Source organism: Bombina bombina, chromosome 3 (assembly GCF_027579735.1).
Source record: "Bombina bombina isolate aBomBom1 chromosome 3, aBomBom1.pri, whole genome shotgun sequence".
Taxonomy (NCBI): Eukaryota; Metazoa; Chordata; class Amphibia; order Anura; family Bombinatoridae; genus Bombina; species Bombina bombina.
In genome coordinates this window covers 894,371,657-894,395,878 of record NC_069501.1, presented here as the reverse complement: position 1 = coordinate 894,395,878, position 24,222 = coordinate 894,371,657, and the positions used below count along the sequence as shown (strand labels likewise).

At 39.9% G+C, this 24,222-nt stretch overlaps 1 protein-coding gene across 1 annotated transcript in view; it reads right to left on the bottom strand.

Annotated features, from left to right (window-relative positions):
* MYCBP2 (MYC binding protein 2) overlaps positions 1 to 24,222 on the bottom strand; it is a gene marked incomplete in the record, with an annotated part of 1,460,675 nt that overhangs the window by 79,565 nt on the left and 1,356,888 nt on the right. Inside the window, 1 exon segment of the mRNA XM_053707907.1 lies at positions 5,093 to 5,182. Within this exon segment, the coding sequence (XP_053563882.1) occupies positions 5,093 to 5,182 (90 nt within the window).

Here is a 24,222-nt window from a genome sequence, read left to right as displayed (position 1 = left end):
GGTTGATGTAAGCTGCAGTCGTGATGTTGTCCGACTGAAACCTGATGAACCCCCGAGTTGTTAACTGGGGCCAAGCCAGAAGGGCATTGAGAACTGCTCTCAATTCCAGAATGTTTATTGGTAGGAGACTCTCCTCCTGATTCCATTGTCCCTGAGCCTTCAGAGAATTCCAGACAGCGCCCCAACCTAGTAGGCTGACGTCTGTTGTTACAATTGTCCAGTCCGGCCTGCTGAATGGCATCCCCCTGGACAGATGTGGCCGAGAAAGCCACCATAGAAGAGAATTTCTGGTCTCTTGATCCAGATTCAGAGTAGGGGACAAGTCTGAGTAATCCCCATTCCACTGACTTAGCATGCACAATTGCAGCGGTCTGAGATGTAGACGTGCAAAGGGTACTATGTCCATTGCTGCTACCATTAAGCCGATCACCTCCATGCATTGAGCTACTGACGGGTGTTGAATGGAATGAAGGACACGGCATGCATTTTGAAGCTTTGTTAACCTGTCTTCTGTCAGGTAAATCTTCATTTCTACAGAATCTATAAGAGTCCCCAAGAAGGAACTCTTGTGAGTGGAAAGAGAGAACTCTTCTTTTCGTTCACCTTCCATCCATGCGACCTTAGAAATGCCAGTACTAACTCTGTATGAGACTTGGCAGTTTGAAAGCTTGAAGCTTGTATCAGAATGTCCTCTAGGTACGGAGCTACCGCAATTCCTCGCGGTCTTAGTACCGCCAGAAGAGCACCCAGAACCTTTGTGAAGATTCTCAGAGCCGTAGCCAATCCGAATGGAAGAGCTACAAACTGGTAATGCCTGTCTAGAAAGGCAAACCTTAGATACCGGTAATGATCTTTGTGAATCGGTATGTGAAGGTAAGCATCCTTTAAATCCACTGTGGTCATGTACTGACCCTTTTGGATCATGGGTAAAATTGTCCGAATAGTTTCCATTTTGAATGATGGAACTCTTAGGAATTTGTTTAGGATCTTTAAATCCAAGATTGGCCTGAAAGTTCCCTCTTTTTTGGGAACCACAAACAGATTTGAGTAAAACCCTTGTCCTTGTTCCGACCGCGGAACCGGATGGATCACTCCCATTAATAAAAGATCTTGTACGCAGCGTAGAAACGCCTCTTTCTTTATTTGGTTTGTTGACAACCTTGACAGATGAAATCTCCCTCTTGGGGGAGAGAATTTGAAGTCTAGAAGGTATCCCTGAGATATGATCTCTAACGCCCAGGGATCCTGGACATCTCTTGCCCAAGCCTGGGCGAAGAGAGAAAGTCTGCCCCCCACTAGATCCGTTCCCGGATCGGGGGCCCTCGATTCATGCTGTCTTAGGGGCAGCAGCAGGTTTCCTGGCCTGCTTGCCCTTGTTCCAGGACTGGTTAGGTCTCCAGCCTTGTCTGTAGCGAGCAACAGCTCCTTCCTGTTTTGGTGCAGAGGAAGTTGATGCTGCTCCTGCTTTGAAATTACGAAAGGAACGAAAATTAGACTGTCTAGCCTTAGGTTTGGCTCTGTCTTGAGGCAGGGCATGGCCTTTACCTCCTGTAATGTCAGCGATAATTTCTTTCAACCCGGGCCCGAATAAGGTCTGCCCTTTGAAAGGTATATTAAGCAATTTAGATTTAGAAGTAACGTCAGCTGACCAGGATTTTAGCCACAGTGCTCTGCGTGCCTGAATGGCGAATCCGGAATTCTTAGCCGTAAGTTTAGTTAAATGTACTACGGCATCTGAAATAAATGAGTTAGCTAACTTAAGGGCTTTAAGCTTGTGTGTAATCTCATCTAATGGAGCTGATTCAAGTGTCTCTTCCAGAGACTCAAACCAAAATGCTGCTGCAGCCGTGACAGGCGCAATGCATGCAAGAGGTTGCAATATAAAACCTTGTTGAACAAACATTTTCTTAAGGTAACCCTCTAACTTTTTATCCATTGGATCTGAAAAGGCACAGCTATCCTCCACCGGGATAGTGGTACGCTTAGCTAAAGTAGAAACTGCTCCCTCCACCTTAGGGACCGTTTGCCATAAGTCCCGTGTGGTGGCGTCTATTGGAAACATCTTTCTAAATATCGGAGGGGGTGAGAACGGCACACCGGGTCTATCCCACTCCTTAGTAACAATTTCAGTAAGTCTCTTAGGTATAGGAAAAACGTCAGTACTCGCCGGTACCGCAAAATATTTATCCAACCTACACATTTTCTCTGGTATTGCAACTGTGTTACAATCATTCAGAGCCGCTAACACCTCCCCTAGTAATACACGGAGGTTTTCCAGCTTAAATTTAAAATTTGAAATATCTGAATCCAGTTTGTTTGGATCAGAACCGTCACCCGCAGAATGAAGCTCTCCGTCCTCATGTTCTGCAAATTGTGACGCAGTGTCTGACATGGCCCTAATATTATCAGCGCACTCTGTTCTCACCCCAGAGTGATCACGCTTACCTCTTAGTTCTGGTAATTTAGCCAAAACTTCAGTCATAACAGTAGCCATATCCTGTAATGTGATTTGTAATGGCCGCCCAGATGTACTCGGCGCTACAATATCACGCACCTCCCGAGTGGGAGATGCAGGTACTGACACGTGAGGCGAGTTAGTCGGCATAACTCTCCCCTCGTTGTTTGGTGAAATATGTTCAATTTGTACAGATTGACTTTTATTTAAAGTAGCATCAATACAGTTAGTACATAAATTTCTATTGGGCTCCACTTTGGCTTTAGCACATATAGCACAGATATCTTCCTCTGAATCAGACATGTTTAACACACTAGCAAATAAACTAGCAACTTGGAAATACTTTTCAAGTAATTTACTATAATATGAAAACGTACTGTGCCTATAAGAAGCACAGAAAAAGTTATGACAGTTGAAAATTAATAAACTGAAAATTTATAGCATCAAATCTTTGTAAAAAACACAATTTTAGCAAAGGATTGCTCCCATTAGCAAAGGATAACTAACCCTGATAGCAGAAAAAAAAAATATACAGAAATAAACGTTTTTTTATCACAGTCAACTACAATCTCACAGCTCTGCTGTGAGTGATTACCTCCCTCAAAACAAGTTTTGAAGACCCCTGAGTTCTGTAGAGATGAACCGGATCATGCAGGGAAGACAATAAACTTCTGACTGAATTTTTTGATGCGTAGCAAAAGCACCAAAAAAGGCCCCTCCCCCTCACACATAACAGTGAGAGAGATCAGTAAACTGTCATAAATTAAATAAAATGACTGCCAAGTGGAAAAAAATAGTGCCCAAAACATTTTTTCACCCAGTACCTCAGAAAATTAAACGATTTTACATGCCAGCAAAAAACGTTTAACATTAATAAATTGAGTGTTATTAAAAAGCCTGTTGCTAGTCCCTGCAAATTAGGCTAAAGTTTTATGCATACAGTATAATTCCAGTGAAGTGCCATTCCCCAGAATACTGAAGTGTAAAATATACATACATGACAGCCTGATACCAGTTGCTGCTACTGCATTTAAGGCTGAGTTTACATTATATCGGTATGGCAGAATTTTCTCATCAATTCCATTGTCAGAAAATAATAAGCTGCTACATACCTCTTTGCAGATTAATCTGCCCGCTGTCCCCTGATCTGAAGTTTACCTCTCCTCAGATGGCCGAGAAACAGCAATATGATCTTAACTACTCCGGCTAAAATCATAGAAAAACTCAGGTAGATTCTTCTTCAAATTCTACCAGAAAAGGAATAACACACTCCGGTGCTATTATAAAATAACAAACTTTTGATTGAAGGTATGAAACTAAGTATAATCACCACAGTCCTCTCACACATCCTATCTATTCGTTGGGTGCAAGAGAATGACTGGTAATGGCAGTTAGGGGAGGAGCTATATAGCAGCTCTGCTGGGTGAATCCTCTTGCACTTCCTGTTGGGGAGGAGTTAATATCCCATAAGTAATGGATGATCCGTGGACTGGATACACTTAACAAGAGAAAATCTGAATAATGATAGAAAAACATTTGTGTTTCATGTCCCTTTAAGACGGCAAGAGATCAGACATGATGCAGACTGCTATAAAACTTGTGTTACATTTACATACAATCATTAAATATTTCCCACAAATTGACCATGTACAGTGTTGTAAATATTCATACCTTAAGGGGTCGATTTATCAATGGCTTTCGCCTCCTACGACTGCAGGTTGTCACAAGAGAACCTGCAGTCCATATTTAACAAGCACTGTTGCTTCCCTAACCTTTCGCCATATCTTAGGTGGCGAATTTCAAACTCCCCGGTCTCGTTTCTTGTCCTTGTCTTCTCCTCTAGGTAGGACATAATAAATGGTCCTTGTTCTCAACTGTGAAAGCATATGACCAATCTCCACAACATTATAAGCCACTAGTTGTTCAGATGTTCCTTCACATATAGCGGTTTTATTTGGCAGAGCAATGATTAGCCATTCTAAGGTGCAAACTATCACAAGTCTTGCCCACTTCTAAACGTAATAATATACATGATGTGTGTGGTGGTGCATGTTTTATCCAGTAGTTCGGATTATTACGTGGATGATGGAAGTATTCCATTTCATGCGGTGCAGTTAGTACACCTGCAGCATCCAGGTGTCTTGAGTAAGCAAAGTAGACTTAGTATATGCTGGAGCATAGTTATGATGCAGATATACTGAATATGCAAGTATTTTAGTTGAGGCGTGAATATATTTGTACGTCAAGGGACATAAAACCCAACATTTTTCTTTCATGATTCATGTAGAGCATGCAATTGTAAAAAACTTTCAAATTTACTTCTACTATCAATTTTAGTTGTTCTCTTGGTATCTTTTGTTGAAAAGCAGGGACGTAAGCTTAGGCGCCTTCCCATTACTGAAACACTATATGGCAGCAGTTTTGCAATTGCAAGAGCACTAGAGGGCAACACTATTTACTGCCATGTAGTGTTCCAAATGCCTACCTAGGTATCTCTTCAACAAAGAATATCATGGGAACAAAGCACATTTGATAATAGAAGTACTTTTTTAAAAGAACATTTTTGGGTTTCATATCCCTTTAAACAAATATACTTATGAATTTATTTGTGAGAAATCATGGAGTTTGAATATTTACCTTTTCCTCTCCTTCGGGTGAGGAGAGCAATGCTTTTTCCTCTTGTTCTGGTGTGGGTTCTGCATCCCCAGAAATCAGTTTGCCAAATACCTAACAAAACAAACAAACATTACAGTTCCAATAAGGTTTGATCCCTGTATTTCTGTACTTAATTGTTTCTTAGTAGAGAAGAACTGAGGGAATATTGCTGACTGAAGCCCATGTCCTTTGAAACCTTTACTAGGCCTCTCTTTTGGATGAAGAATTACCTTGTTTTCTGATAGATTAAACTATTATAGTAAAAGGGATTGTGAAACTTCACTCCTGTTTGCAATACTTAAAGGGGCAGTTTAAGGCAAAAAAACAAAAACAAATATATTCTCTAACTTATTAGTTCATTGCAGCATTTGCAGAACACAGCCAATGTGCCAATTAGGAAAGGCATACACATGTAGCCACCAATCACTGGCTGTATAGCATTTGCAGTATAGCTGCTTAAAAAAAATCCATCTTAAACTACGTATAATCAGGGCCTTTGAATTATTCATAAAAAATGTTGTGCTTCCCTGATAAATTAATTTCTTTCGTGATGGGAAGAGTCTGCTTATAGAAAATGCATACATTTTGTTTTCTTTCATCAGATGGCGAGAGTCCACAAATTGTCACATGGGAATCAATACCAAAGCAGTTAAATCCACAAGACCACAAACAGTGAAGGCAGGACATTACTAATCACGTACTACCAAGTGGCTGCCTAGCAAATTTGATCAACCCTCATTACAAAAGGCCCAATACGTGGCAACTGCTCTAATGGAATGAGCAGTAATGTGCTCAGTAAAAGTTTTACCCACAACCAAATAAGCCTTGTGAATTAAACCTTTAAGACAAGTTGCTAAAGTAAAAACCATAGTATTATGACCTTTGTGAGGTCAAGAAAAATGAACAAAAATGGAAGATGAATGTCTGAAATCTGTTGTGGCTTCCACATACAGTATATTAGAGAGCTCACAACATCCAAATTGTGGAGAAGTCACTCTTTAGAGTTCTTACGAGCTGGATGAAAAGATGGAACCATAATCTCTTGATTAATAGTATCTATAGATACTACTTTAGGAAGAAAAGAACAGCTAGTGTGAAGAACAACCTTATCCCAATGAAAAATCAGAAAAGCAGATTCACAAGACAAAGCTGAAAGCTCAGAAACCCTTATATCCAATTAAATAGCCAGAAGAAAAAGAACCAGCCATGACGGAGCAATCAGAATTGCTGAGGCTTGTTTATGCTTGATTCTGGCTATCTCTCTGGATAGCAACACAAGAGGAAAATGTAAATCTGGTTGAAAGACCAGGAAACCATTAGGGCTATCAGACTTGCTGGAATATTCCGAGACCTGGAATAATACTGAGGCAGTTTTTATTTAAGGGAGAAGCCACAAAATCTAGCTCTGGCAGACCCCACCTTCTCACAATTTTGAGAAAAACTTCCTGATACAGAGAGCATTCCTCTGGGTAAAGAGACTGGCTACTGAGAAAGTCTGCCTATTAATTGCTCACATCCAGAATGTGGATGGCAGAAATCATGCAATAATAGTGCCCATCTGTTGATGAAACACTCTTCCTTCATCGCGAAAAGTGAGAGTTCCTCCCTGATTACTGACTGCTATGACATTGACTTAAAGCTCAAGAGATTCCTGTCTGAGGTCAGGCCAACTCTGGAAAGCTCTGAAGAAGTTACATATTTATTGGTAACTTTTCCTCCTGAGGATACCAATTTTCCTGTGCTCTCCAAGACCCCCAGACCAGGGTCGGGACTGAGAAATCAGACCGGCCCTGGAAATCTGTATAAACCGACCTTGCCCCCTCCAACACAACCACGCCCCCTGTTCTGGCCCCATGCATAAGCTACAAAAAGTAAATGTCCAGTGCTTATGCCTAGCACAGCAGCCTGTAGAAATTAGCCTCTTATTAGATTTACATCATGGCAACCACATGTTTTGCAAACAATTCATTATCAGAATCTTGGAATGCTATACAAATAAATGATTATAAACAATTCAGGCAGACTTACATTTCAGGTAATTCATATATTATTAGTATGTATGAGCTACATAACTTGATAATGTTTCAATCACTGTGAATCAGCACAATGTATACACAATGTTCATATATAAAGTATTATAATAAGGAGTATATTAGACCATGTATGATGAACGGCTGGGGGTGAATATTTTACACTCTATGCACCACTGGGGTACGTTATTGCACGCATTACTTCCTAAGCATTTGCCAAATTCTACAAATAGAATGAGAATTATTCGTGTTTTTTTTAAATATAATTTAACATTAACCTTGCACACAGCAAAAGACCAATAAAAGATCTCTAGCTAACCCCTCTGACACTATTGTCGCAGCTGTGAGAAGGTTATGAAGAGAACTGGTAAGTAATTAGGAGTAGCCACGCTCTTCAGAAAGTTATATAATGGAGTAATGTAAAGCCGACTTACTCGTACTGTTCTTGGGACTCGGGCAAAAGCTTGGGAAAGCTCAACTCACGGCGGCCACAGTAGAAGCCACCAAAAGTCTCCAGAGACCCGCCGCGTCCCCAAGCAAACTGACAGATCGCGAGAGCAGCCAATGAGAAGACGCGCTGAGAAGCAGAGACAGGAACCTTCAGCCAATAAGAAGAGGCAAAAAAGGGCGGGATTTAGCTCTGAGGAGAGTTAGACACCAATGAAAACACGAGTCGCAATTGCCCAGTGTAACAGCTGGGGCGCCTTGGAAAGGAATGGGTTTTGGCTGCATGAGGCACCAAGAAATAGTTCATGAAGTGTTAGTCAATATGAGCGTGCATAGTATTTGTGAGGCGAATAAATAAATAAGGGTTCACAAAGTTAGGGTGAGGAATAAAGGAGGCCAGTCTGCGTTTGTGACAACTGACATACAGGCCCGGCCCCCCGGTATTTTTCCCGGGATCCCGGCGGCCCAATCCAGCTCTGCCCCAGACAGCACCCTAACTTAACAGGCCGGCATTTGTGGAGATTACTACCCACACTGGCCAAAGAAAGAAGGCTCACTGAACCAAACAATGGTGAGTCTGCCACCAAGTTAGGGACTTTGTCTTGTGATCTAAAATAATCCTCTGAGACAGATCCTATTGGTCCCCTTTCCATTAATGCAACACCGGCAACTGGAGGACCCGAAGATGAAATCTGGCAAATGGACCGTATCTGAGGAAACCACTGTGAGACCCACAACTTCCATGCATTGAGCAACAGAAGGGAGAGGATTCAGCGGCAGAAGGGCATAGGTCATCCTGCGCTGATCAGACAAATGCATTGTCACTGAATCGATTATGAACCCCACAAAAAAAACAAAGGTTTGACGAGTTAAAGGGACAGTCAAATTTACTTTTATCACCAATTTTGCTTTGTTCTCTTGGTAGTCTTAGTTAAAAGCTAAACCTGGGTAGGCTCATATGCTAATTTCTTAGACCTTGAAGGCCAACTCTTATCTGAATGCATTGACAGTTTTCACCACTAGAGGGCGTTAGTTCATATGTGTCATATTGATAACATTGTGCTCACGCAAGTCTGTCAAAAGAACTAAAATAAGGGGGCAGTTTGCAGAGACTCGGATACAAGGTAATTCCAGAGGTAAATAGTGTATTATTATAACTGTGTTGGTTATGCAAAACTGGGGAATGGGTAATAAAGGGATTATACATCTTTTTAAACAACAAAACTTCTGGTGTTGACTGTCCCTTTAATGTGCTTTTTGGAAGATTTATTTTTCAACCGTGACTCTTAAGCATTTGAAGTACTAAGTGTGACACACAGCTAGATGAAAAGAAGGAGCCTGATACATAATGTCGTCCAAGTAAGGAAATACAGAAATGTCTTAAACCTGAACTACACACAACAGAGCAAATCACATGAACTTGACATGATACATGTGAATACGGATATGCAAATAATCATATTTTAAGTCTATGGTAGACAAAAACTTTTGAGATCCAAAACAGGTGGAAAAAGTACCCCCTTTCATTGGCACTACAGAGAGATTTAAATAAAACCACTGGTTTAATTCTGAAGTTGGAACTGGAGCAATCACTAGCATTAACTCCAGATCTCTCACACAAGTTAAAAAAGCTTGGGTCTTTAAAGGGATATGCAACCCACAATTTTTCTGTCATGGTTCAAATAGAGCATGCAATTTTAAGCAACTTTCTAATTTACTCCTATTATCAATTGTTCTTTGTTCTCTTGGTATCTTTATTTGAAAAAGCAGGAATATAAGCTTAGGAGCCGGCCCATATTTGGTTCAGCACCCTGGGTAGCGCTTGCCGATTTTTTGATAAAATCATATATAAAGGCACTCAAGACAGAAAGAATCTCCCTTGAAGAGGCCTTGGACAGAAGCTTATTCAATACCCCTGGGAAATGATGGGTAATACCCAGACATCTTGAACATCTCTCCCAAGTCTCTTGAAAGAGACAATCTGCCTCCCACCAGATACTGGTCTGGGGGCTGCACCGTCATGCTTTCTTAGGAGCTAGGGTAGACTTATTGTACTGTCTGCTTATTGACCAAGACGAGTTGGACTTCCAAGAACATATGCAATAGCCAGAACTCTGGGCAGAGGGGCAATCTTTCACAGCCTTAGATTGCCGAAAGAAAGAAATACCTTGTGGAACTAAGCTTACCTTAGATCTATTACCTTACCACCAGTGACTGTAGTAATAATAGCACCCAGTACAACTCTGGAAAAGGAGAGAAAGCAGTCCGCAAATAGATCCCGTATCAGCAGACAACGACTTAAGCCACAAAGCTAGTCTAGCTTAAACAGATAATGCAGCATTATTATTTCCATTCATTTCACAAATAAAGGAATTTGCTGTTCTTAGGACAAAGTTATTCACCCATAAACAAGTTCATAAATATTGTCACACCAAACAGCAATGGCAACAATGATACACATAAACATAAAACCTGCAAGCTGAAAGCATAACCTTTGCTAGACTGGAAATATCTGCATCTACCGTAGGAATAGTTTTCCGAAACCTCTGGATTAACAGAAGAAAGAAGAAACAGATTTAAACTTCTAATTCAGTAACAGGAAAAATAAGGCAGAGGAAAATAGGAAGGCTGCCTTAAAAACATAAATTATGCTTACCAGATAATTTCCTTTCCTTCTGTATCAGGAGAGTCCACAACTTCATTCCTTACTTGTGGGAAAATACAGAAGCTGGCCACCAGGATGCGGCAAAGAAACCCCAGCCAAAGGCTTAAATAACTCCCCCAACTTCCCTTATACCCCAGTCATTCTGCAGAGGGAACAAGGAACAGTAGGAGAAATATCAGTGTATAAATGGTGCTAGAAGAACAAAGCCTAATTTAAGCCCACCCCACGGAGAATTCGGGCGGGGGCCGTGGACTCTCCTCATACAGAAGGAAAGGAAATGATCTGGTAAGCATAATTTATGTTTTCCTTCTTAATATTAGGAGAGTTCACAGCTCTCTAGAGGACACTGAATGAAAACGGAAGTGTAAAAAGAGAGAGGCGGACCCTGTTCTGAGGGCACCACAGCCTGCAAAACCCTTTCTCCCAAAAGCTACTTCTGCCAAACAAAAATACCAAATATGTAAAATTTTGAAAAAATATGTATGGAAGACCAGGTAGTTGCCCTACAAATCTGATCCCTAAAGGCCTCATTCTCAAAACCCAAGAGGGAGCTACAGCTCTAGTTGACTGAGCCTTAATCCTCTGAGGAGGCTTGTGTCCCGCTGACTCTATAAGCTAAGCGAACATATTCCTCAACCAGAAAAACAAGGAAGTGGACAAGGCTTCCTGCCCCTTACGCTTCCCAGAATAGACACAAACAAGGAAGAAGTTTGACAAAATCCCTTGTAGTCTGAAGATAAAACTTCAAGGCCCGAACCACACCCAAGTTATGAAATAACCACTCCTTCATAGGAGGAGGATTAGGACACAAGGAAGGCACAATCTCCTGATTGATGTTGCGATCTGAAAGAACTATAGGAAGAAAACCTAACCCAGAGAGAACAGCCTTAGCCGCATGAAAAACTAGGTAAGGGACCTCACATTGCTAGGCAGCCATCTCAGAAACTCTGTGTGCTGAAGCAATAGCCAGTAGAAAAAAAGAACCTTCCAAGACAGAAAATCTCAATGTCAACTCCATGCATAAGCCCAAAGGAGCCTTCTGCAAAACTTAGAACAAGATGTAAACTCCAAGGAGGGGCACTAGATCTAAACACAGGCCTGATCTAGTCAAAGCCTGAACAAGAATGGACATCTGGAAGCTCTGTGAGCCTCTCAAGCAGTAAAACAGATAGGGCAGACATCTGTCCCCTAAGGGAGCTAACAGAGGCCCTTCCCCAGAGCATCCTGGAAAAAGGAAAGGATCCTGGAAAACCTGGCCTTATGCCAGGAGAATCCCCACTCTACATACCAGAAGAAGTAGGTTGTGGACCCCTTATGATAGATGCGACTACACACCAGCTTATGAGCTAGAACGAGAGTATCAACATTCTTTAAAAAAAACCTCTCTTGGCTAAGAATAAGCGTTCAATTCCACACAGTCAGCCTCAGAGAGTCCAGGTTGTGATGAACACAAGGACCCTTGCTCCAGCTGATCTCTGTAACAAGGTACATGGAGGTGAAGCCCCTAAACTGCGACACAACTCTAGATTTAAATGGAGCAAACCGTCTCACTCGCTCCTGCTAGGATCGACCATCCACAACAAAGAGCGGCATGGCCGAAGAGAATAAGGTTAAAAGAAACCTCTAAGGAATGCTAGATGTCTAGCATATTCAGGATGAAAAGGCCGGAGCCCAACCAGGGTTAAAACCCACCTTCTGCTACAGAAGCGGTGGCGCTAACACTGATGGCTTAAAAGCCTGATCGGCCCCATCCGACACAAACATTCGAGCAGGGAATGATTGTAGGGGACATCCGAAGAGTACGCTCATAGAGAGGGTCGCTGGCAATGAGCAGACGTGGGCTTTCGCCCATCACCAAACACGAGCACCCCCCCATTTAGCAGGAGGAACTTTCCTTCTTCAAAAGAAGGTCTCCCAACTGGTACGAACCCAGAAGACCAAATCCTCCAAGCAGAATGATTGCTGAGGAACCAAAGGAATAATCAGAAGGAAGCTCCCAACCCACTGACCTTCCTAGGACACAGAGAAAGCCGCCACAGCAGAATTCAACACTAAGCCTTCAGCTTGCTAGGCAGGGTAGATAAAAATCCCTATCCCTAAGACAAAACAGCATCCAGATCCACCCTGGTGTTGACGCCAGCAGCTCAGGTCTAGATACAACTCTGAGGATCGAAATATATGGATAAATATATGCTAAATAAGAGCTCATCCCCAAAAATGCCTCCTAAACACAGGGAGAAAAAAAGGGAGCTCCAGGAATCCAGATTCTAGTATAGAAGTACCCCCAAATAAAGGAGCAGTTAATCCCATGAACTTTAATATGACAGACTTTGCAGCTGAGGTTTCAAAACTTTTGGCCCCCCCAATTTAAATCCATTAAACTGGAGATTAGACAAGAGATATGTAATTTAACAATGGAAGCTAGACAGTTTGCCACAAGATTAGATGAGGTTGAGAATAGAGTATCTGACCTAGAAGATCAATATAATACACATGAATCTTTAGTAACGTCACATAGTAAATCCATTGCGATACTGCAAACAAAAATTGAGGATCTTGAGGATCGCTCAAGACGTAATAATTTAAAAATTATAGGGTTACCAGAATTTCAAGATTTGATGACCTTTGTTACTATTACCCTTCCACAGGTACTCCAGATACCTCCGCCAACTACTCCGTTTCTGGTGGAACGGGTACACAGAATTGGGTACCGTAGAGAAAATCAGGGAAATGTGAAACCAAGATCGGTTATATTTAAATTTGTCAATTTCCAAGACAAATTAATATATCTTAAATACTATAGGAAATTGAAGACCTTGTCAGTAGGTACACACAAAATACTAATTTTTCAAGATTTCTCTACTGAAACTTTAACCAAGAGAAGGGAAATGTCTCCTTACTATGGCCGATTACTGAATGCTAACTATGAAATAAAATTGATCTACCCCGCCAAATTGATAGTGTTAAAAGATGGTACCTCTCATACCTTAAATAATCCTGTAGAAGCAGAAATATTTTGCAGAGAAGTAGGCATAGAATAGACTAACATGTGTAGCCAAGTCTCTATGTACATCTTTATAGGCATGGGTTGGGTAATGCATAATGCTATGTTAATTTTTTTTTTTTTTGCTCCCTCTGTCCTCTGTCTCCTTTTTCCAGTGGTATTCCTCTTAAATTATATCCCTTCCAACCCACTGATATTAGATGTCATCTCCAACATATTTAAATTAAGCTGGTGGATCCAAGTCTTAACTTAATCTCATGGAATGTAGGAGGAATAACCTCCCCAATTAAAAGGAAATCAATAATAAAATACCTTGGGAAACTTAAACCCGATATTGTCATGCTTCAAGAGTTACATCTTAAAGCCCCAGAAATTGTTAAAAATGAAAAACAAATTGGGTAGGTGAGGTTATCGCCACCCCACAAGTTAGTAGGAAAAGGGGAGTAGCGATTTTATTGCACAAAAATGTAGTATATCAAATAGTTAATAAAGAACTGGATCCTAATGGGCGATTCTTAATTATAGAAATCATTATTAATAAAATTAAATACATACTATGCAATATATATGGCCCTAATCAAGTTGATTGAGAATTTTGGAGCAATCTGACAATGAAATTACATAGATACATAGGCTCAAATCTGATAATAGACGGAGATTTTAATCTATTAGCCGATCCCAGTCTAGATAACTCAAGTGTAAAGGATATTAAATGTAGAGAAAGGAAAGTTCTAATTTTCCAAAAATTTTGTTCACAATTAGGACTTATCAATATTTGGAGGGTCCAAAATCCTGACCTACGTACATTTACTTGTTTATCGAAAGCACATCAATCATTATCCAGAATTGATTATTTCTTATATCTCTGATTCCTTGCTGAATTGGGATTGGTTGGCTAAAATTGAAGACATTACAATATCTGACCATGCCGCTATATCATTGAACTGTCAGTCAGGTATGAAGGGTATTACTAATAACATATATTTCCCCAAATATTTAAGCAACAATATTCATTTTCAAAACTGGCTGGGTAACAAATGGTTGGAATTTTACAATAACAATAAAAATTACCTTGGGAAAGTAGAGGTGTTTTGGGAGGCGTCCAAACAGTAATACGAGGTGAAATAAAATCTGCATGGATCCTACATATATGTTATATGCATGGATCCTACATACTACTTATTTTTAATGACACCGGGTTCTACTTAATGAGGTGCCCTCTGAAATTGGTGTTGCATATAACTCCGTAGTCTTTGGTATTTAAACCGGAACATTTATAATTACATAAGTGCTTAAAATTGAAAGGTACTTGTTTTTATTTGACAAAACGTCTTATTACAGGATGTTAGATGTATCCAGCAGGCATAGATCCTCTAGGATCACTATGATAGCCAAATATTACGCCTAGGGCGGCGCTATCCTCTAGTGGAGGTGTTGCCCTGCGGATACCTGGTTATTGTATTTGAAGTATTTTGGTTGATCATTTATATCCACAACTTGTTTGCCCTTGCTCTAGAGTACTTTAAAAATGGTTCACTTGTCTGTTTGTGAGATAAATAACATCCTATCCAACATGTGGATTTGCAATCTTTGAGGACACTCTTTGAATTATTTCAACAACAATTTTTCTTGAATATTTAATTCAAAATAAAATATTTGTGCTGAAATCCCGGTCTTGTGTGTAGGTCAATAATTTAAGGTTTCTACACTTTCTACCTTTTTCTAAAATTTTTGCATGAAATAAAATCTTATATGATTCAGCAGAATAAAAAATCCAGTCGCACTGAAGTGCAGCTAGCCAACCAAGTCAAAAATGCTTACAGAGCATATATAGATAATCCCACTAAAGTTAGATGGGATATATATGTGAAGGTGAAAACAACTCGAGATATCTATTTAAAACAGAAAAGTACTCAAGAAACATTCAGATTGAAAGCTCTTTATGGAGGATTTGTGGGAAGATCTGCTAAATTTCTCGCTAGAATCACTAAACCTAGCACTAGGAATGTTATTTCGGCCATTAAAAAAGGTACAAAAAGATTTACTTGTCAGCTGGATATTGAAAAAGTATTTTTTTATTTTTTTTAATGATCTATATAAAGCAGAACCCCATAATACTACTATTCAAAAAGAATTCTGGGATAGGATCCATGTCCCTAAGTTGCTGCCAGAAATAATTTCGATTATTAATTTTCCTATTACAGACGAGGACATTGTAAATGCTATTAAAATGGCTAAACTAAATAAAGCCGCTGGGTCAGATGTCCTCCCATTAGAATTCTACCGAATGCTACAAACACAGATAACTCCGATATTAAATAAGCTATTTAACTCTTATTTTTCTGGGAATCTTGAATGTTCACCCTATTTTGCAGCGGCAAATATCTCATTAATTTTTAAAAAGGATAAAGATCCTGAATGTCCTAGTTCCTATAGGCCAATTTCGGTTCTCAATACCGACTATAAGCTATTAACAGCTATTTTAGCCAATCGCCTTAAACCACACATAGGGGACATAATACATGAAAACCAATCGGGATTCATGCCAGGCCGGAATCCGGCTAGGAACATAAGGAAACTCCTAGTATTGTTAGAGTAAGTATGGAATAAACATAGGGCCCACAGATCTCCTGTAACATCTGATGAAGCTATCCTAACGGTTGATGCCGAAAAGGCTTTTGATAGGATAAGCTGGGACCATATGTTTTTTTCTCTGGAACAATTCGGTTTGGTTGGACATTTTTATAATTGTATTCGTGCTATTTATAGTAGACCGTCATCAGCCATTATTATCAATAATACGATCTCTCAACGGTTTGTATTGCAAAGAGGGACCCGTCAAGGGTGCCCTCTTTCGCCGTTACTATTTAATATTTGCTTAGAACCTTTAGCTATACTGCTTCGCCAGGAATTAGAGGGTATTGTAGTAGCAGACAATAAATTAGTTTTGCTACTTTATGCAGATGACCTCCTGTTATTCTTGTCTAACCTTCAAGTTACGTTACCAAAATTACAGAATATAATTGGGTAGTTTGGAACAATATCGGGCTACAAAATTAGTATACTTAAATCCAAATTGATGTGGCTACACAGAAGCTCCATAACTAGAATTAAACACTCTTTTTTGGAGGTAGATCAAATTACATATTTAGGGCTTAGGCTTTCTAAAAATCCAAACGAATGGTATAATTTGAACTATATGCAATGTTTGGAATCCTGTAGAAAAAAATTAGAAGATTGGGTCTCCCTACCTATTTCTTTGTCAGCACGCGTTGTCTTAATTAAGACTATTCTTTTTCCCAAAATATTCTACATTTTTCAAAACATACCGCTTCCTATTCAGAAGGCGGATGTGTACAAATATAACAAAGCCTGCTCTAGATTCTTATGGAAGGGAGCCAACCCCTGGATTGCGTTACATCGGCTTATGAATTCAAAATTGTCAGCCGGTCTCGCGCTCCCAAATATACAAACGTATAATTTAGTTGCTTTGGCAAGATTTGCCATAGATTGGATAACAGAGAAAGAACAATTTACTTCAATTATATGGGAATCCAAACTAGTGGCCCCTTTTTATCTAAAGGCGATACTACACTGTCCTTTAACATCATTGCCATCAAACATTTTCTATGCCAGTATGTTTAAGAACGTCATAATGGCTTGGCAAAAGCTGTGTTCGGAACTAGGTCATTCTCCTTATGTCTCACAATATCTTTCTATTTGTGGTAACCCTGATTTTGGTCCAGGGCGTACAAATATGATCTTTAAAATGTGGGCTCTTAAAGACCTAAACTGGATTTACCAAATAAGGGGGTCAGATGGTCAACCTATAACCTATGCAGAATTGGTTAACAAATTTGGTCTTTCTCCTCGTGAATTTTGGTCTTTCTCCTCGTGAATTTTTTATTTGAATTACTACAAAAGTATGACTCAGATTGGACTTTGGGAGAACTGCATAATAGGATATCTAGTTACGCAGCTGGTGTCTATGCAATTTCTCCCTTATACCTATTATTAAGTCAAAAAAGATCTTGTATACAGGTCAATGGTATTGTGGCAAAATGGTCAAATAAATTACCTGATATTAATGATCAGATTATAATAGATAGCTTTGATATAATGGCACAATCATGGGTACCAACATCTTGGCGTGAGTCGCAGCTAAAGATTAGTTTTATGTGTTATTTTACACCAGCTATCTTGTCAAAATGGTATAAAACCCCACTGTTCTGTCCTAGATGTAGGTCAACACGGGCAGCTTTAATGCATGGTTTCTGGGAATGCCCAACAATTTTTCAGTTTTGGCAAAAAAATACTTTTTGGATGAATAATGTTCTATACTTAGATTATTATTTTAAACCAATTGAAAAAAAATTTCTAGCGAAATTCTATGGAACCATGAAAAATTTCAAGCTTATAAATACCATTATATTAACTGGTCGGAACCTTATCCTTAAAAATTGGAAAGCTAGGACATCTCCTAAAATTTCTTATTTTAAAAATGCGTTGATCACTCAATTTATGGTAGAACAGTTAAACTTGACATATCCTCAGGAGGAATATTTACCTTCATTCTTTAAAAAATGGGAAGTCTTTATTTTGTCATTACCAATTGCATCCCAAAGAAGCTTGATTAAACTGTTACTTAATTCGACCTTTGTACAAACCAACCTATATGCTGGCCATTTTCCTCAAGGTTGGTTAGAGTGATTGAGTGAAGGGGAGGGGGATCAAGGTGGAATGGGAAGGACAGGGGGGAGAGGGACAGGACGGATTGTTTTTGACTTTTTTTTTTTTTTCTCTTGCTGTTGTTGTTATTGCAATGTATTGTCTTGTCTGTTTTTGTGTCAATAATGATTTAATCCAATAATATGATTACAGAAGAAGTAATTACTGTCGTTTTAACCAAGTGTTATAAAGTATAATACTGTGCTATGAGGTTAAGTGGATAGGACATTTAATTTCTTCTTTTTTTTTGCCAGGTTGTGTATTATCATGCATTTGACGTTTTTTTTATACTTTTTTTTTTTTATAAATATGTCTAGTAGTTTTTGGTATCTATAAAGGTCTATTAGCAGGCAAAGGTAAGAAACCCAGAAAGGCAGAGACCCGGGAACTACTGTAAAATCTGGAAGCAGGATACTGCCACCTTAAACCCCATTAGGGCATGCACCAACAGTGGAAGAAAATATTCCTGCAGTGCGATAGATACTGGGACAATGACTCCAAAAGGTCCCTTGTCTTCTCTGACAAGACAATTGCCCAGAAAACAAGCATAGTTCCTGCCTCTAGGACCCCTAGATCCATATGATCCAGTATTATCAAGCACCCATCCCAGATAATACCTAAACAGGCCCAGCCTGTTAACTAGGATAGATGGGCCTGCTGTACTTGGACCGGAATCTAGAAGATCCTGCCTGTCATCTAGGATACGATGTATCTTCCAGAACACTCCCGGGCTAAAATGAAACTTCTTAAGTTCCAGCAAAGCTAGAACAACTGAATAATCAAATTTTAAAAATTAAGCTCCGAGGCTTAAAATTTTCCTCGAAAATATCGGGGGAACTATCACCCCGAGCAGAAATCTATAAGCTTCCACCAGAAGTCTCCAAATCTCGACCATCAAAGTCGATAGTATCAAAAATCCCATGTGACGAAACGTCTTTCTAAGAAGAGTTTCTAAAACAATCCAGAGCTCAAAAAAACAAAAAACTACCTGGAACGGAATAGCAAAGTAAAAGTAAAAGAAAAAAAGGCAAGCGCCCACAAGTGATAAGCTGAAAAGAAGTGTGTAAACAAAAACAGGTCCTGTCTGTCATACGACACAACCCCCCATAGAGCTCGGAACTGGGATACTAAATAAACGATAAAACGAAAAGTAAAACAAGACGACAAGGAATATCACCATCCTCCACTCGTCTAGTTAAGTACTGGATACCTCTAACATCGCGAAAACCTCTCTCAGAAGTAAAACGCAGGCGTGCCAATCTAAATCTAAATGCTAAGCCCTCCGCAGTCAAAGACTACTTAAAACTCCAGTCCCATCTCGAAGGTCAGATACCCTTCCTAAGGAATTACTCCGAAATCTTCTGACACTTCTCTGCCAACCTCCTGTGATGAAAGGCAAAGAATGACTGGGGGATGAGGGAAGTGGGGGAGGTATTTAAGCCTTTGGCTGGGGTATCTTTGCCTCCTCCTGGTGGCCAGGTTCTGTATTTCCCACAAGGAATGAAGCTGTGGACTCTCCTCATATTAAGAAGGAAATATGTATCAATCCTCTTTACAGGTTGCTTAACTGTAGCAGGACAACATCTACCTCTAAAGCAATAAAAACTTCCTGAAATAAAACATGAATATGCTCAAGCCTGAAATTAAAGGCACATCCTCTGCCACAGCAGCAGAATCCTGAGATTCAGAAAGACTATCTACAGAATAAGAGTCCTCGGAGTCTGACCCCCCTCCCCTTATCATGAATACATAAAATTAAAGGGGGACGTCGCTGATGAGGTAAAGGTGAAAGAGGGATCACCTTCAAATCCTTGCAAACATCTGTGCTTAACAGCTGGAGGCAAACAAGCTAAAACCTCACAAATAGCAGAGTGAAGACAACCCTTAGGTTTTGGAGAAACTTCAGATGAACTCTCCTGGGAGCAACTTCGATAGGGTAAAAACCCTTGCACACTATGTGGAGCAGTATAACCCTGTTTAGGGTAAGAAATAGATTCAACACATGAGGTACAAACCTGAGCAGGGACACACACCTGAGAATCGTGACAAAGCAAAACACAAACTAAAAAGGATTAAACTCCATTCTAAAAGATCAGCTGAAAGACCAAAAGCCCAAGCTGCACCAGTTTGCTCCATAGTACCAGTAACTCAATAGCTTAAGTATAAGAGATAGACTGAAGCAAATAAGAAGTATAAAGCATACAAATAGTTTAACCCCAAGGTGAAGAAAATGCACAATGCCAAACTGATTAACCCTCAAGAGGGAAACAGTAACAATAAGGATAAGGTACTGTCAAATAAGCGCAGAAAAACTGTGAAAAACAGCAAAAAGGCTTACATAGCAAATAAAGCACATAATCTGAAACCAAGCTCTGTTGATCAGAGTGCCTTAACAGCATCACTGGTCCTGAGAACCGTCCTACACACTAAAAAAGTTACAGCAACACAGTAACAGAAAAAAATAATTTATGTAAGAACTTACCTGATAAATTCATTTCTTTCATATTAGCAAGAGTCCATGAGCTAGTGACGTATGGGATATACATTCCTACCAGGAGGGGCAAAGTTTCCCAAACCTCAAAATGCCTATAAATACACCCCTCACCACACCCACAATTCAGTTTAACGAATAGCCAAGAAGTGGGGTAATAAGAAAGCAGCGAAAGCATCAAAAATAAGGAATTGGAATAATTGTGCTTTATACAAAAAAATCATAACCACCACAAAAAAGGGTGGGCCTCATGGACTCTTGTTAATATGAAAGAAATGAATTTATCAGGTAAGTTCTTACATAAATTATGTTTTCTTTCATGTAATTAGCAAGAGTCCATGAGCTAGTGACGTATAGGATAGCAGATACCCAAGATGTGGAACTTCTACGCAAGAGTCATTAGAGAGGGAGGGATAAAATAAAGACAGCTGCCTGAAGTACTTTTCTACCAAAAACTGCTTCAGAAGAAGAAAAAACATAAAAATGGTAGAATTTAGTAAAAGTATGCAAAGACCACCAAGTTGCTGCTTTGCAAATTTGATCAACAGAAGCTTCATTCCTAAAAGCCCAGGAAGTAGAAACTGACCTAGTAGAATGAGCCGTAATCCTTTGAGGCGGGGACTTACCCGACTCTACATAAGCATGATGAATCAAGGACTTTAACCAAGATGCCAAGGAAATAGCAGAAGCCTTCTGACCTTTCCTGGAACCAGAAAAGATAACAAATAGACTAGAAGTCTTTCTAAAACCTTTAGTAGCTTCAACATAATATTTCAACGCTCTTACTACATCCAAAGAATGTAAAGATGTCTACATAGAATTCTTAGGATTAGGACACAATGAAGGGACAACAATCTCTCTACTAATGTTGTTAGAATTCACAACCTTAGGTAAAAATTTAAATGAAGTCCGCAATACCGCCTTATCCTGATGAAAAATCAGAAAAGGAGATTCACAAGAAAGAGCAGATAACTCAGAAACTCTTCTAGCAGAAGAGATGGCCAAAAGGAACAAAACTTTCCAAGAAAGTAATTTAATATCCAGAGAATGCATAGGCTCAAACGGAGGAGCCTGTAAAGCTCTCAAAACCAAATTAAGACTCCAAGGAGGAGAGATTGACATAATTACAGGCTTGATGCGAACCAAAACCTGTACAAAACAACGAATATCAGGATGATTAGCAATCTTTCTGTGAAAAAGAACAGAAAGAGCAGAGATTTGACGTTTCAAAGAGCTTGCAGACAAACCTTTATCCAAACCATCCTGAAGAAACTGCAAAATTCTAGGAATTCTAAAAGAATGCCAAGAGAATTTATGAGAAGAACACCAAGAAATGAAAGTCTTCCAGACTCAGTAATAAATCTTTCTAGACACAGATTTACGAGCCTGCAACATAGTATTAATCACTGAGTCAGAGAAACCTCTATGACTAAGAATCAGGCGTTCAATCTCCATACCTTCAAATTTAATGATTTGAGATCCTGATGGAAAAATGGGCCTTGAGATAGAAGGTAAGTGTCCAAGGTTGGCAACTTGCCATCCGAACGAGATCCGCATATCAAAACCTGTGAGTCCATGCTGGAGCCACCAGCAGTACAAACGAACGCTCCATTAGGATTTTGGAAATCACTTTTGGAAGAAGAACTAGAGGCGGAAAGATATAAGCAGGATAATAATTCCAAGGAAGCGACAACGCGTCCACTGCTTCCGCCTGAGGATCCCTGGATCTGGACAGATACCTGGGAAGTTTCTTGTTTAGATGAGAGGCCATAAGATCTATTTCTGGAAGTCCCCAGATTTGAACAATCTGAAGAAAAACCTCTGGGTGAAGAGACCATTCGCCCGGATGTAACGTCTGGCGACTGATATAATCCGCTTCCCAATTGTCTACACTTGGGATGTGAACCGCAGAGATTAGACAGGAGCTGGATTCCGCCCATATAAGTATCCGAGATACTTCTTTCATAGCCTGAGGACTGTGAGTCCCACCTTGATGATTGACATACGCCACGGTTGTGACATTGTCTGTCTGAAAACAAATAAACGATTCTCTCTTCAGAAGAGGCCAGAACTGAAGAGCTCTGAAAATCGCACGGAGTTCCTAAATGTTAATTGGTAATTTCGCCTCCTGAAATTCCCAAACCCCCTGCGCTGTCAGAGATCCCCATACAGCTCCCCAACCTGAAAGACTCGCATCTGTTGAGATCACAGTCCAGGTTGGACGAACAAAAGAGGCCCCTTGAATTAGACGATGGTGATTCCACCACCAAGTCAGAGAAGATCGAACATTGGGATTTAAGGATATTAATTGTGATATCTTTGTATAATCCCTGCACCACTGGTTCAGCATACAAAGCTGGAGAGGTCTCATGTGAAAGCGAGCAAAGGGGATCGCGTCCGATGCAGCAGTCATGAGACCTAGAATTTCCATGCACAAAACTACCGAAGGGAATGATTGAGACAGAAGTATTCGACAAGCTGAAACCAACTTCAGACGTCTCTTTTCTGTTAGAGACAAAGTCATGGACACTGAATCTATTTGAAAACCCAAAAAGGTTACCTTTGTCTGAGGAATCAAGGAACTCTTTGGTAAATTGATCCTCCAACCATGTCTTTGAAGAAACAACACAAGTTGATTCGTATGAGATTCTGCAGAATGTAAAGACTGAGCAAGCACCAAGATATCGTCCAAATAAGGAAATACCGCAATACCCTGTTCTCTGATTACAGAGAGAAGGGCACCGAGAACCTTTGAAAAGATAATTGGAGCTGTTGCTAGGCCAAACGGAAGGGCAACAAACTGGTAATGCTTGTCTAGAAAAGAGAATCTCAGGAACTGGTAGTGATCTGGATGAATTGGAATATGAAGATATGCATCCTGTAAGTCTATTGTAGACATATAATGCCCTTGCTGAACAAAAGGCAGAATAGTCCTTATAGTCACCATTTTGAATGTTGGTATCGTTACATAACGATTCAATATTTTTAGATCCAGAACTGGTCTGAAGGAATTCTCCTTCTTTGGTACAATGAATAGATTTGAGTAAACCCCAGACCCCGTTCCAGAACTGGAACTGGCATAATTACCCCAGCCAACTCTAGGTCTGAAACACATTTCAGAAACGCCTGAGCCTTCACTGGGTTTACTGGAATGCGTGAGAGAAAAAATCTTCTCACAGGCGGCCTTACCTTTAAACCTATTCTGTACCCCTGTGAAACAATGTTCTGAATCCAAAGACTGTGAATCGAATTGATCCAAATATCTTTGAAAAATCGTAACCTGCCCCCTACCAGCTGTGCTGGAATGAGGGCCGCACCTTCATGCGGATTTGGGAGCTGCTTTTGACTTTCTAAAAGGCTTGGATTTATTCCAGACTGGAGAAAGTTTCCAAACGGAAACCGTTCTTTTAGGGGAAGGGTCAGGCTTCTGTTCCTTATTCTGACGAAAGGAACGAAAACGTTTAGCAGCCCTATATTTACCTTTAGATTTTTTGTCCTGAGGCAAAAAGGTTCCTTTCCCCCCAGTAACCGTTGAAATAATAGAATCCAACTGTGAACCAAATAATTGATTACCTTGGAAAGAAAGAGAAAGCAAAGTTGACTTATAAGTCATATCTGCATTCCAAGATTTAAGCCATAAAGCTCTTCTAGCTAAAATAGCTAAAGACATATACCGGACATCAATTCTAATGATATCAAAAATGGCATCACAAAGTGATTAGCATGTTGAAGAAGTTTAACAATGCT